Source organism: Dromiciops gliroides, chromosome 5, assembly GCF_019393635.1.
Source record: "Dromiciops gliroides isolate mDroGli1 chromosome 5, mDroGli1.pri, whole genome shotgun sequence".
Lineage (NCBI taxonomy): Eukaryota > Metazoa > Chordata > Mammalia > Microbiotheria > Microbiotheriidae > Dromiciops > Dromiciops gliroides.
The window spans coordinates 104470643-104485244 of NC_057865.1; the positions used below are offsets into that span (position 1 = coordinate 104470643).

General features: G+C 38.2%; 1 protein-coding gene across 2 annotated transcripts in view; it reads left to right on the forward strand.

The window, feature by feature from the left end:
• The window catches only part of MRPS33 (mitochondrial ribosomal protein S33), a 36267-nt gene extending 24653 nt beyond the window's left edge, over window positions 1-11614 (forward strand). For both annotated transcript variants that reach the window (XM_043965937.1, XM_043965936.1), the window contains exons 2-3: window positions 6625-6867; window positions 11047-11614. In XM_043965937.1, the coding sequence (XP_043821872.1) occupies window positions 6653-6867; window positions 11047-11152 (321 nt within the window). In that variant the 5' untranslated portion in view covers window positions 6625-6652 and the 3' untranslated portion in view covers window positions 11153-11614. The remainder of the gene's footprint in view (window positions 1-6624; window positions 6868-11046) is intronic.
• Window positions 11615-14602: the final 2988 nt, after the last annotated feature.

Below are 14602 nucleotides of genomic sequence, written 5' to 3' on the forward strand. Positions count from 1 at the left end.
GTACACAACTGGTACAATTACAAGTGTGTAATACAAAGTGATTTCAGGAGGGAGTGAGCATTAATAAGCAGGGAAAGGGGGAGGGAGAGATTAAGGAAAGCCTTGGGTAGGAGGTGATAACTAAATTGTGGTTTTAAAGAAGTTAGGGATTCTGCCAGGGAGAAGGGAGAAGGTACTGCATTACAGATATTGGAAGGGGGAGCAGCTTATGCAAAGTCCGGCAGGAAGCTGGAGATAGAATGACTTCAGTGGGGAACAGCTGACAGGCCAATTTGACAAAGTGCTTGAAGGAGAGTAATAGGAAATGAGACTAGAAAGGTAGTTGAGAGTCAGATTATGGATGCCAAGCTAAGGATTTTGTATTTTCTCTAGAAATAATAGGGAGTTCTTGAAGATTTCTGATGTAGGGCATGTTCAGATCTCTGTTTTACTGACATCAGTGGGGCCCTTATGGGGAGGATGGATTGTAGAGGGAAGAAAATGGAGGCAAGGAGAACAAATTAGGCTGTGATTTGGCGGTTATCTGCACCACTGCTCCCCATAAGGGATGATTTGAGAAGAAATATTTTTGAGGTTGTCCCTATTTAAAAACAAGGAAACAAAGCATGGAATTGGAATCATATATTCAGTGTCTTTAGTTTTTCTATTACCCAGTAAAACTGGTTAATAATTATCAATCATAAAAGAAAGAATTCTCTCCAGATTATTTTTTTGTCAGCATATACTTTTATCTGTCGTTTGGAACATGGTTTGTAATTTATGTTCATTGACTCAGTATAACAGATTGAATATTAAGTGAAGTCAAAGATACTGGACCTTCTTAGGCTTAAAAAATATATATAAGGGGCAGCTAGATGGCACAGTGGATAGAGCACCGGCCCTGGATTCAGGAGTACCTGAGTTCAAATCCGGCCTCAGACACTTAACACTTACTAGCTGTATGACCCTGGGCAAGTCACTTAACCCCAATTGCCCCTCAAAAAAACAACAACAACTATATATATATATATATATATATATATATATATATATATATATATATATATATATATACATATATATATATATATATATATGTAATAACAGCTTTGGTTTCTTTAGAGAGTGTCATCTTCAAGTAGTGTTTATTTTGCTTGATACAGGGAGCTAGCACCAAGTATTTTTGAATACTTTTTAAATGTCTTGGGATTTTCCAAAACCACTTTTTTGTTCTGTAGTACAAAATAAGGATCTCTTCATTTGGCCACTGTGATCATCAAGATGCAAAGCTTAAACAGAAACAACTGTATGACTTTAGCCAGTAAGGTGTGCTCCCCTGACTCTGCTCCTTTCTACCTCTTCCCCCTTATCTTTAATTCCCTTTTCACTGAATCAGTCCATCAGTACTTGGTTCTGGAGATATAGAGACAAAAATGGAATAATAGTTCTTGCCCTAGAGGAGCTTACTTACATTTGATGGAAGAAACAACTTCTGTCCATATAAGTAAATATAAAACACATGTCTGTAAATACAGGGTAATTTGTGGGGATTTGGGTCGGGGTGGAGGGAGAGTCACTAGTGGCTGGGGAAATCAAGAAAGAGCTCACCAAGAGGAAACCTGGAATTCTCAGAGTTGGGGGGGGGGGAGGTCTATTCCAAATATGGTGGACAGTCTATGCAAAGGTTCCTGTGAGAAACAAGGCTGGTCCCTAGAGGAAAGGAAGAAAACTAATGGATAAGATAAATCAGTCTGGAAAGGGGGGTTGGAGCCAAATGTGATGAGTTTTAAACACCAAACAGAAGTTTATGTTTGCTCTAGAGGGTAGTGAGCCACCAGAGTTTCTGGAGGACAGAAGTGATATTGTCATACCTGTGCCTTTTCCTTCTGACCATGTTCTACTCCTTGGAACAATTTTCCTTTTTTTTTTTTTTTTAAGGAGAGAAAGAAAAATCTAGATGACTTTTGTCAGCTCTCTACTGTTTCTTTTTACATTTCTCTCCAAAGTACCATTTGCCTTTCATGTTGCTGAAATCATGCCATGGAAAACAGCTTTTCCATGCCCTTAAGGCCTGAGAGAGATTTTGAAAACTACTGAAAGGTTGATGGCCTTAAGGACTAATATTCATGGAGAGCATAAGTTTTTAAACTCAGCATTTGAGAAAAGGTGTTCTGTGTTCTTGGGTGAGTCTCCAGTGGAGACATTTCTGGCAGACAAGACCACCTTTCATTTCTTTCTGTTTCATAAGTAATTCTCTTTTTACTCTTGAGAGACTTGGGTTTGAAAAACACCTATCCTTTTTCTCTGTCTCTCTCATTAATCTTTATTTCTGATATTAATTTTTGTAATACAAATATATTCTTTGGAAGAAAAAACTTAGTTTCATCACTAGTAAATCGTGTCACAGATATTTACCATGTTCTTGGGGTAGCATTCAAACAACTTTGTTATCTTTTGGCCTAGGATCAGTGGACCACTTTGCCATCAAATTGCTACTTTATTCCAGCTGTCTAGTCTCTCAGTAGGCTACCAGCTCAGTCATTTTGATTCTACTTTATATATCTCTGCCATCCATCATCCCTTTCTTTCCATGCACATCACCTTATTTCTGGTTCACAGCTTCTCTCACCTGGACCATGGTGATCCTACCTTCTTTTCTCTCCCCGTTGATCCATTCTCCACCCAGCCAAAATATTCTTTCAAAGGCCCAGCTCTCACTGCGTTACCTTCGAACTCCAAAGTCTTTTGTGGATCCTTCTGTCCTGTAGGACAAAATACAAATTCTTTAGCCCAAGGCCTTCTGCAGGCTGACTGGCCCTTAATATTTCCAGCCTTATTTCACATTACTCCTGAAGGTACCCTCTATGTCCCAGCCAAATGACCGCACCAGTGCTCCTTGACAACAAATTCCATCTCTTACCTTCAGCCCCATGTGCATGGCATGAACTCTCTGGTACATGAGGAGAACTCAAGAGTTAAACCCTCCCATTCACACCCCACATCCCCCAAACACACACTCCCATACCACCAACTGGAACTACTAGGAGCACTGCTCACCTGGGGCAGTTTGGGTTAACTTTGCTTTCAGATAGATTGACTTGGGACACAGGCTATTTGGGCAAGAAGACTATAAAAGTGATTTTTTTAGGACTTTAGCAGGGAGCCCCTGAGACGCCAAGGATCCTGCTTGCCTAGTGTTATCTTCCTGGAATGCTTTTACCTGCAGGTATTTGAATATATTGTTATTAAATAACTTGTCTGAATACTTGGACTTTGAGTGATCCCTTGCAAGAGGCCCAACCTTCTCGTCTTCCCCTTTAAGAATCCTTATCTTCTTTTAGGTTTTAGTTCACCTAACACCTCCACCTTAGCATTCCCTGATCTCCCTGTGTGGCACTCCTTCCCTCCCTCTTCAGATTGCCTTTATCAGGTATAATGTACCCATCCTGTGTACAGGAGGTTATACATAGATCTGGAGCTCAAAAGCACATGAGAGGCCATTCAGTCTAACCCCTTCATTTTACTGATGTGGAAACTTGAGGCCTATATTCTGTTCCCCCAGCATCACAGTATCAGCCCCTTGTAGGTGTAGAATGTGCTTTTAGTAACCATTGATTATTGGTGGAATTGAACCCTCTCACTAAAGTGCTTTTTTGTTCTTCTCTGGGTATATAATGTTAATAACTATATACTTATTTTGGATGTCAGTAGTATCGTGGGCAGGGGGAGGATAGTGATTTACAGGTGTGTAAAAAGAAGAAGAAAAGAAAGGTTGATTGACAAGGTTCTTATTATGTTCCAGGCACTGTATCTGGTAGGGAAGAAGGTATATATCTTTGGGACGACTGCATCTGTGTTAATAGGTGCCTGGAGATCTTCCATGGGGAAACAAGGGAACAAATGTGTGTGTGTGTGTGTGTGTGTGTGTGTGTGTGTGTGTGTGTGTGTGTGTGTGTAGTACAGCAACACTCTCCTAGCCTAGGAGAGAGTCTTCAGTTTTATTCAGGTCAGTAGTTTCTAACTCAAATGCATTTTTTTCATGGAAGCTTTGTTAGAAACATTAAACACATAATAGACTGAAATGCTGCACATCGACAATGAAAAAATTAGAGAACAAGATTGCATTATCAAGCATCACACAAAACACTAACAATAAACTGAACCACATATTGGATTTGGGAGGAGTGTAATTTGTCTCTGATGTTAGAACTTGCGGAAAAGCCGTTTTAATGGGTGCGATGGAAACAACGCTGGATTTGGAGGTAGATAACTTGCTTTTGAATTTTGACTGCCATTTAATTACCAGTGTGTCCTTGGATACATCACTGCACACCCCTGACTCTCAACCTTCTCATCTGTAAAGAATGAAGGGATTGGACCACACGGCCTCTGTTCTTCCTGGCTCTAGATCTACAGAAGTAGAAGGAAGCCTGGGATGATTCTGTGGGAAATTTTCAGGCACGTTTAAGAGCTTTAAAGGTTGATGACATTGGCTCCTTATGGTCATTAAAATTAGGACTTTGCTAAAGTGATCACTAGCTGTATTTTTATACTTAATTGGCTGCCTTCTAGCTCATAAATGGTACAGAGAAGTAAGAAAGATTTCCCTTAGGAGGGAAAAGACTTGTAAGAGCAGAGAATGGAAAAAAATGGAGTAGGTTGTGTGTTGTACCTATAAGAAAGACTACGTAAGGCACAACTAAATTAGCTGTGAGTGGTAAAAAAGGAAAATAGAGAAATAGCTAAATATGATGCCTCAGAACTAGGAAGAAAAGAGATGACAGAATAGGAGGCTGATTTCCCATGCTGACCATGAGATGGCTCTGTTAATTCAGGATAGTTTCAGAGAAGCCTGAAATTTGAAGTGTAAGGGACGAGGAGGAGTCAGGCAGTGAATTTAATCAGCTTGGAGAGATGTGCAGAACTTTCTGAAGTCTGGTATTTTATGCAGAGAGTGAGCCTCAGGTGGGGTCGGAATGGTTCCCCTGGTTTAAATCCTGCTTCCCATCCTTCTGAAGTGATTTTGAAGTTTTCTGGCATTATAATGTATGGGTAACTGCTTGGGGAGATTTTTTTTTCTTATAATAACTTTTTTCCTCTTTGGTTTTCAGGGGTGGGTTTGGGTTTTGTTGTTGTTGGGGTTGGGTTTTGTTGTTCTTTCTTTTTTCCTGTTTTGAGGACAATCCATCCCTATTTAGGCAGAGGATCATTTCCAAGGCAATGAGTGAAACACTAGCTTAAAGTATTCCAGATTTTTAACACTGTAACAGGGGAATTAACATTGCAGATATTTCTCAATTTACTACTAAAAATTCATATCATATAGCTTTACTTACGCCAAGAATATTGACTTTTGATCTGACATGTTCTCGGTCAGTTCTATTGGCAAATAAGTTGGATCTGGTGTCTACCCTGCTGTATGCCTTTATGTAAACATGTACTTTAGTATTTGGGGGGGGGTATTTAATCTACTTCATCAAAATGTTATAAGAATTATTTTCTTTCTAAAGTACTGACGTCTTTGGAGACATGTAAAATACATGTAAAAAGTGTTACTATTTTAGGATTGCGGTTGTTAAGTTGTTTCCAACTCCTCAAGACCCCATTTGGGGTTTTCTTGGCAAAAATACTGGAGTGGTTTGCCCTTTTCTTCTCCAGCTCATTTTACAGATGAGGAAATGAGTCAAACAAAGTTAAGTGACTTGCCCAGGGTCATACAGCTAGTAGGTTTCTGAGGACATATTTGAACTCAGTTCTTTCTGACTCTAGGCCCAGGATTCTATCTACTGTACCACCTAGTGCCCTGTTTTAGAATAGTGAAGGTCATTACAGGACAAAGGTAAAATATACAGAGTGGAAATTAATCACATTAAAATTCAGAAAATGATCACTCTTCTGAAAATAAAAGGCTTGTGTTTGAGGAGGTTTTTTATGGTTCTTTAGAGCAGTTCACTAAAAAACTACAGGACCACTACCACCTTAACCCCTCTACCAAACCCTTCCTCAAATTAATTTCAACCCCTAATGACTCAGGTCTAATTCAGTCCTATAACCTAGGGGCTAAATGACCTCATAATTCATTAGCACTTCCCAGAGCCTTTTGTAATCCTCTGAGAAGAACAGTGTTCAAAGGACTGATAATAAAGACAACAGTATAATTATTTTTCTGCAAAGATTGAACCTTTAGATGTCAAATAGTCAGCATATTTATTTTGCAGATTGCTTACGTTTGTGTTTTCTGAAAATACATTAGTGTTAATTGTGACCCTGGTAATCTGTTTCCCCATTCTCCTTACCAGGCCAGCTTAGTTTAAAAAAAAAAAGAAGATAATTTGAATGTACTAAATGCTTATTTAAGCACAACCTAGTTACTTGCAAAAAAAAAAGTTATAGCAAGGCAGTAACAGATAACATTTTAATTATATCAGTCCCATATATAGAAAACATAAACCATAAATATACTGTGCAAAGAAATCAGTTATATTGGATCACAACTGTTTCTCAATTCCCAGCACAATAAAATCTCTGCCAATTTGCATGATTCATCGTGACTCATCTTTTGCATTTTTCTTTTCCTCAATGTTTATTGGACAGTCCTAGAATATTTCATATTAACATGTTTATCATTCTTTTCCATTTGTGTAGGAACTGTCTTTACTGGCTGTCTCTTGAGATGTCATCCCTTTCAGAATATGCGGTGCGGATGGCTCGCCTGAGTGCTCGAATATTTGGAGAAGTTGCTCGCCCCACCGATTCTAAGTCCTTGAAAGTAGTGAAGTTGTTTAGTGAACAGCCTTTGGCTAAAAGGAAGGAGACTTATGACTGGTATCCCCCTCACAACACCTATTTTGCTCTCATGAGGAAACTCCGTTTCTTTGGTCTTTACAGGTAATGAAGAAACAGAAACTGGGGGTAATAAGAGAATTTCTGATAGATGAAAATACATGAAAGATGCCTAAAATCTTTCTATCCTTTAAGGTACCTATCTTTGTGTTTATATACTTGGGGGGGGGGCAGTGAGGGTTAAGTGACTTGCCCAGGATCACACAGCTAGTAAGTGTGAAGTGTCCGAGGCCGGATTTGAACTCAGGTCCTCCCGAATCCAGGGCTGGTGCTTTATCCACTGCGCCACCTAGCTGCCCCCATTTATATACTTTTGAAGCTAAAATTGAAAGAAAGTGAAAGAAATTTCAAAATATCTATAGCTTGCAAATTTTGAAAATCAAACCAGTTTTGTGTATGTGTGCTTATTGGAAGATATATGTGAATTCTCAAGTACCCGAAAACTGGCTAAAATTGTGCAGTAGATACTTATAGTTAGACATCTACACTATTAATGAATCCTGAATGGTGCAGGGGAAAACTGGTACAAATACAATGCAAAGAAATAGAAATGTTATGAATTCAGTGATATTAGTAGCTGCATAACATATTCAGCTCAATAATGAGTTCTTGCCCCAACCTCTGATCTGCCTATTAGGTGGGAACCTCTGTTATTCTTATAATAGAACTTTCCCTGGCACTATTATTTCTACCCACCCTGTTTAGACAGTTTAATTATCTTTGTACCGTTTTTGATGCATTATTTTGTTGTAACCAAGCTGCAGGCTGCCTTTAAGGGTTATGTTTATACATTGAAATTTAACAGAATCTTATACCTGTTTGCTCTTGAGGGTAGGGAAATGAAAATGGGACTAAGGCAAGGGGAAAGGTAGAATCAGATATCTTTAATCTTAGAACTTATATGTTAGCATTTTTTTATTTGACATGTCATTGAGATATAAAAAGAATATCCTATTTCTGCCAGTGGATTAGAATTAATAAGAGAGGGCAGCTAGGTGGCGCAGTGGATAAAGCACCGGCCTTGGATTCAGGAGTACCTGAATTCAAATCCGGCCTCAGACACTTGACACTTACTAGCTGTGTGACCCTGGGCAAGTCACTTAACCCCCATTGCCTGCAAAAAAAAAAAGAAAAAAGAATTAATAAGAGAATATGATATTCTGTCACTCAGGATAGCTAGACATTGACAGATTAGTACAAAAGGACTTTGTTCCCTCATGCAATATTATAAGTTATAGTTATATCTATTATTTTTATGTTGCTTTTCCACAGAATATTTTTAATCTGAGGCAAACTACCTATTATACTTCAGGTATGTCTCTGATAGTTGGTTTTTACCCATTGGTTACAAACTTATTTTAACCATAGTTTTAACAAAATTAAAAGGAAAATCTGCTGAAAAAGCATTCAATATATATAACAATCACAAATTTTTGGATTATCTGTGCCACTATGTTCCGCGCTCCCACACACACACCCCACCCCATATTACCTTGGATAGCTTGCATTTTTTTATATCTTGTCCACTGGGACAAGAGAGATAAATGTTTAAAATCTAGCAACTACAAGGACAACCTAAATAATTTTCTTATATTTAATTTTAAATTAATGGTGTAATCTCATGCAAGTTCTAAAAAATAATTGAACCCAGGTATTTAAGATATTGACAAACCAAAGCCAATGAAATTTAAGGAAGAAGCTGTAAGGTTCCTTCTAGCTACTGTCAGTAGGTAAACCCGATTTTAAAATATGCAGAGCCAATCCAGTTTAACCCATATGGATTATAGAGGGAGTTTTTATTATCATCTTCAGAGTAAAAATTAAAGTGAGTACCTTTAGTGAATGTATTTAGTTAAAGATTGGAGGGGGGATACCTAGACTATAAGAAAGTAGATGAGGTAGAGAGAAACAACAACATTCAATTATTCCACCTCAGCAGGCAGCTTGTTTTGAGAGCTGCTACCTAGGAAACAGGAAAGGAAGTAACCTTTTCTCCAGCTTACTCTTTCAAGAATACTGAAGTGGACTGCAGAAAGGCCACCTTGGTTCAGTAACTCTAGATATTGGGCAACAAAATTTTTTTCAGGTCTACAATAGGACAAAATGCAGAAGGTTTCTGCAACTGAACTTGCTTAAAGGGTAAACTCTTATCTTCATTCATCATGATAGCAGAGCACTCCTCTAGACAGAAGGATTCTAATTCATATTTTATAATCATAATAAGTGTCTTTGCTTTTCTTTTGTGTTGGCACTATCATATTAGTTACTAATATTTTCATTTTAAAATTCTGAATGAAGTTAGATGTCAAAAAGTCTTAAAAGTATATATTGAATGACATAATACTTTACCTATGCAGAATACAGGAGAAAAGGAAGTGGGGGGATGGGGTGGAGGAAGGCTTCAGAGTGGCCAGGATAGATGAATATATCCATAAAGTCCATACATAAAATGTATGGACTTCACCCATAAGAGAACTCCTTAGACCCTTGCCCTATATCTGTGGACTCTTGTTTTACATACAGTCCTAAAAAACGTGGTTATCTTATTTCTAAGCCCACAACAGATTAGAATCAGCGAATTAGAAGGGAGGAGAGGAGTTTCTATAGTTAAACACATTGACAAGAGTGAGATCTAACTACTAGGAGCCTGATAGCAAGAAAAGAAACAAAAACGATAAAAAGTAGGCAACTCTAAAAACACAGTCTGAGACTTTTTAATGGGGGAAATAGGGCCTTATTCACAGCATCACTATATAATAATAGTACATTATAATAATTTATGTTCATAATGATAAATGTCATTAAGAAAAGGTTAGATTACATCTGGTATACTCTGCTTTATAAATTAAGAACATTTTAAGTCCAAAAATGGTTAAAATAAATAAGTAATGATGCTTAAAGATATAAATTCTCAATTGTCTAAGCCAAAGTTTCTCACTGGCTCAGGTTTTTCTATATGCTAGGATCAAATATGAATGTTAGTCCTAGGAAGTATAGTAAATATAGATTAGTTTAATTTGCAAAAGAGTTTTAGTTCTCCTCTAATACATATCCTAACAACTAGCAAGCATGTCTTCGAGGCTTGTTCTTTAGTTGTTAGAATACAGGTTGCCCTCCAGCTTACACACTCACTTTACAAGTGATCTACACTATTGAACCCTTGGTACCTGATATCCATGGCACCAGCACTCCCTCTAACCACTGACACTCTTTCCTGCCTGTGACCTCCTTTGTGGCCTGGAACTCTTGGGGTTTAGAATGCAGATGTCAGCATTTTTAATTGGATATATCATTGAGATACAAAAACAATGTTAGCATTTTTTTATTTGACATGTCATTGAGATATAAAAAGAATATCCTATTTCTGCCAGTGGATTAGAATTAATAAGAGAGGGCAGCTAGGTGGCACAGTGGAGAGAGCACCAGCCCTGGAGTCAGGAGTACCTGGGTTCAAACCTGCCCTCAGACATTTGACACTTACTAGCTGTGTGACCCTGGGCAAGTCACTTAACCCCAATTGCCTCTCTCTCTCTCTCTCTCTCTCTCTCTCTCTCTCCCTCTCTCACACACACACACACACACACACACACACACAAAAACAATAGGCCTTTTCACCTGAGCCATTTCCTGATGGTTCCCTCCACCACAATTGCTGTGGTAGCTAGGGGAGCCCCTGTACATTTTCTTCCCTATTTTCTTGCTGTTTAATCCCTTCCTATGCTGCAACAGAAACTCCCCAGCTTCTAGAGAGCCTCTTCATTTCCTTAGTTGACTTCTTGCCTTATACAGGATTTCAGGGGTCATGGAGGATTTGCTGTCCAGAGCTACTATTATGGACCTCAACTATATCGTTAGTAAAATAGACTCATAAACCAGCAAAGAAGGTTCACCACAGTTTACGTCATTGTTTCTATGGGAACAGACATTCTGAATTTCAAACAACTCACTTAGCAATGAACTTTTGAAATGTAACCTATTCATAAATTGAGGACTGCTTTGTGTCTTCCATAAACCTAGTTGTGCATGCTCCCTTGAAAAAGTCAAATATGAATAACCACCATCATCATCATCAGTAGTATTTGTATGTCACTTTAAAAATTGCAGATCATTTTACATGTGCCCACTTATTTGAACCCTACAAGAATCACCAAAGAGAACATTGCTATTTAAATGCGCTTTACCATTTTTAGAGTTAATTGATTAGTCATTTTCTTTTTTTCTCAGAGATGAACACCAAGATTTTAAGGAAGAGCAGAGGAGACTAAAGAAGCTTCGTGGAAAAGGCAAACCAAAGAAAGGAGAAGGGAAAAGATCAGCTGCAAAGAAATAATGCTGGACCAATCTTTGGACCAATTAGTGACTGAGATGAGAAAGAAGTACACACGTTTATTATTTTCCACTTTGAATAGGAATACAGCTTTCCTAAATTAATGATTATTGGTCCAAGAATCATCTCTCCCACCCTAATGGAGTCTAATTGTGTTGAATTAAGATTGGATTCTTGGGGGCAGCTAGGTGGCTCAGTGGATAGAGCACCAGCCCTGGAGTCAGGAGTACCTGGGTTCAAATCCGGCCTTAGACACTTAACACTAGCTGTGTGACCCTGGGCAAGTCACTTAACCCCAATTGCCTCACTAAAAAAAAAAAAAAAGATTGGATTCTTGAACATATTTTGGTCCTTAAAAGTTATTTTGGCTTTGGTAGCTGTGTGAATATGTCATCTAATGTATTCTCAAAGAAATATTAATGTGTACTTGCTAATTTTCTAGCAAAAAAAAAAATCCACACTAAATTAGCATCCTGTGGTTGCTTCTCCGACCCAACTGGCCACTAATTCTATACATCCATATGTTTTTCTTTCCCTACCCACGCTTACCTTTTTTTACTTAGCCAGACTGACTACCTAACTGCCCATTCACTCACCCTCTTTCATCACTCTCCTTTGAACCACATTGCCTTTTACCTGTCTATCTATAATGGGTTTTTGTAGTTTTCCAGCAAGATACTTGTGTGTCTATGGGTAGGAAGGATTTGTTAAGCATCTTCTGGGAGGTATATTCTATTATTATCCTCCTTTTACAGTTGAGGAAACTGAAGCAAACCGTTTAAATGACTTGTCCAAGCTCAAACAACTATTAAGTGTCTGTAGCTGGATTTTAATCCAGGTCTTCCTGACTCCAGGCCCAGGGTTTTATCTACTTTCCCATCTAGCTGCCCTAAAAGACATAACTGAGGAGATGGTGAGAATTTTCATACACACACACACACACACACACACACACACATTTAGCAGTGTAAATTAAATTGTAAGAGCTATTCTAAGCTTGCTTCTATCTCTCCTAGAACCACTGAAATATTCTGATACAGTTTTCATATACCATGGGTCCTGGGACATTTCTGGGGTTTTTTCCAACACAGATACATCTCCACCTTCATTTTGATGGGAAAAGTGAAGGAGAAAATGTATTTGTACATAGTTGCTACAGTTTCCTAAGCATTGATTTAAATCAACATTCTAGATGGTGGCAATAGGATTTTTGAGACAAAGGAACTCTTAAAAATCATCTAATCCAACCCCTTCCTTTTTAATATGAGGAAACGGGCCCTGAGAGGTTGTCTGTCCAGTATCACTCAGCTAGTAGTAGAATGAGAATTTGAATCTGGGTTTCTTGACTCCTAGTCCTGTGCACTGTCTTCTGTAATATGCTGGTAGTAATTAGGAATCATTCTAAATCCAGTATTGACTCTAAACTCATTCCTGGTCCAATGAGAATCCTGTTTGTCATGTCAGAACAGATAAACTTTTTAGAGAAACATATAGGTGTTATCACTAAAGTCCAAATTGTAGATCATACGAAGAAATTCAGTTTCCTTAAAGGGGTGGTTGTTTCTGTTGAGGATGTCATCTCCCAATAGCACAAGGCTTTATATCCTAGTGTAATTCTGAGACAAATATCTTTTTTTTAATGTCACAGAAGACACAGGGATATGATTTGAAGGTATAAAGGTCCTAGCCAGTAAGAAGGCATGGGCTAATTATCTTAGGGTTAAGTTTCTAAAATATAGCTGATCCAATTGATTTAAAGGTGACAAGGAGATTTAGCTGGGAAGTAGACCTCCAACCTGTACCAAGTTCAGATAAAAAGGTACTCTTGAATATTGTGCTCTCCAGTAAGAAAGAAGTGAACAGAATGAAGAAAGCACTCAAATTAGGAAGTGAAGAGAAAAGAGTAGCCAACTCAAAACAGCATTTTGAAAATAACAAGCTACAAAGATTCCAAGTTAGAGAATATTGACTTGCTCAAACGAGGCCAAAAAGGAAATCATTGTATAGAGCACCTGATAGCAAGCCCTAGAAGGGACTGAATTGTGTTTTAAACCCTGAGTGGCGGACAAGAAATGATGGCAGTAGCAGGTTTGGTTTGAAAGAAGCTGTAGCTCCAGCAATCAAGGTCTGTGCTGTGGAAGGAGTAATTTAGTACTTAAAACTGATATTTGCTGAGTATCTGAACATAAAAGATTGGTAGTAAATGTTTCCCTAACAGGGAAGAGCTATGCCCTAAGGCCATATTTTAGGGGAAAAAAATTCGCAGTAGTCACAATACAGTTTAGAAATAAGAGTTACTAAGGGAGGAAACAAGAGAAATACTGAATCCCCATTTTGTCTCCCAGTTCCAACCGTAGACATCAGTTGTTAGAAAGGATCTTAGTCATCTCATCCAACTCTTGGCACATCCCCTGTAGGAACATAGACTATACTGTTGACAACCGAGGCCTATAACCCTATTGAGGAATTTGAGGATATTGTTTCATTTTCCAATTCCTGGTTCCCATCTGGAAAACTCCTATGCTGGTTACTTCTTTTTAGGTCTCCCTTAGTAGAAAATTCCTGTATAGAGCCCTCTGGTGCACCGTTCCATCCATAATTCAACGCAGCAAGCCTTCCCCTATTATGTTCTAGGTAGTAAAATACAAAATGAGAAAACAGCCCCTGCTCTCAAGGAAGCTACATTCTTCTGGAGGATACAACAGTAAACAGGTCAATGTAAGATAATTTGAAGAAGGAGAGAACACTAACTAGAGAGTCCTAGAAGGACATCCCTAGGAAGTAACCCCAGTGTTGAACCTTGATCCAAACAGGAGGAATGATTCTCAGAGGAGAGTTTAGTTTTAAGTCCACAAACATTTATTAAGTACTTCATATGTGTCAGGTACCAGGCTAAGCACAATTGGAGACACTAGTGAGACATCCATGAGAAGAATAGTTAGGTATATAGATCTAAAGCTCAGGAGAGCGGTCAGAGGAAGTTAGAAATGTGGGAATCATACACATAAGTAATCACTAAAGTTGTGGAGGTAGATGAAATCACCAGGAAATGCAATAAAAAGAAAAACTTCACACAGTTTAGCTTTCCAGCACTTAGCACAGTGCCTGGCTCATAAGTAGGGACTTAATGTTTATGGACTGACAAAAAAGGCCAAGAATAGATCTGTGGTTAATGCTCACATTAAGGGATTGTTCTCTAAGAGTTCTTAAGGATAAACAATTTATCTTTGCATTAGCACTTCATATACTTTCATGTAACATTTGAACATAAAAGTTATTTGTGTAGTTTAAAAATAGATTCGTATCTAATAATGCCAGATTATATTAGCTTCACAAGAAAACCCGTGCTTTTATCCTAGACACTGGATGGGTACCTACGAGAACTTAATTTGCATTTTTTTGTCTATGTTTTCCCTTATTCACTATTACTTTTTATTGTCCTTTAGCTATTAG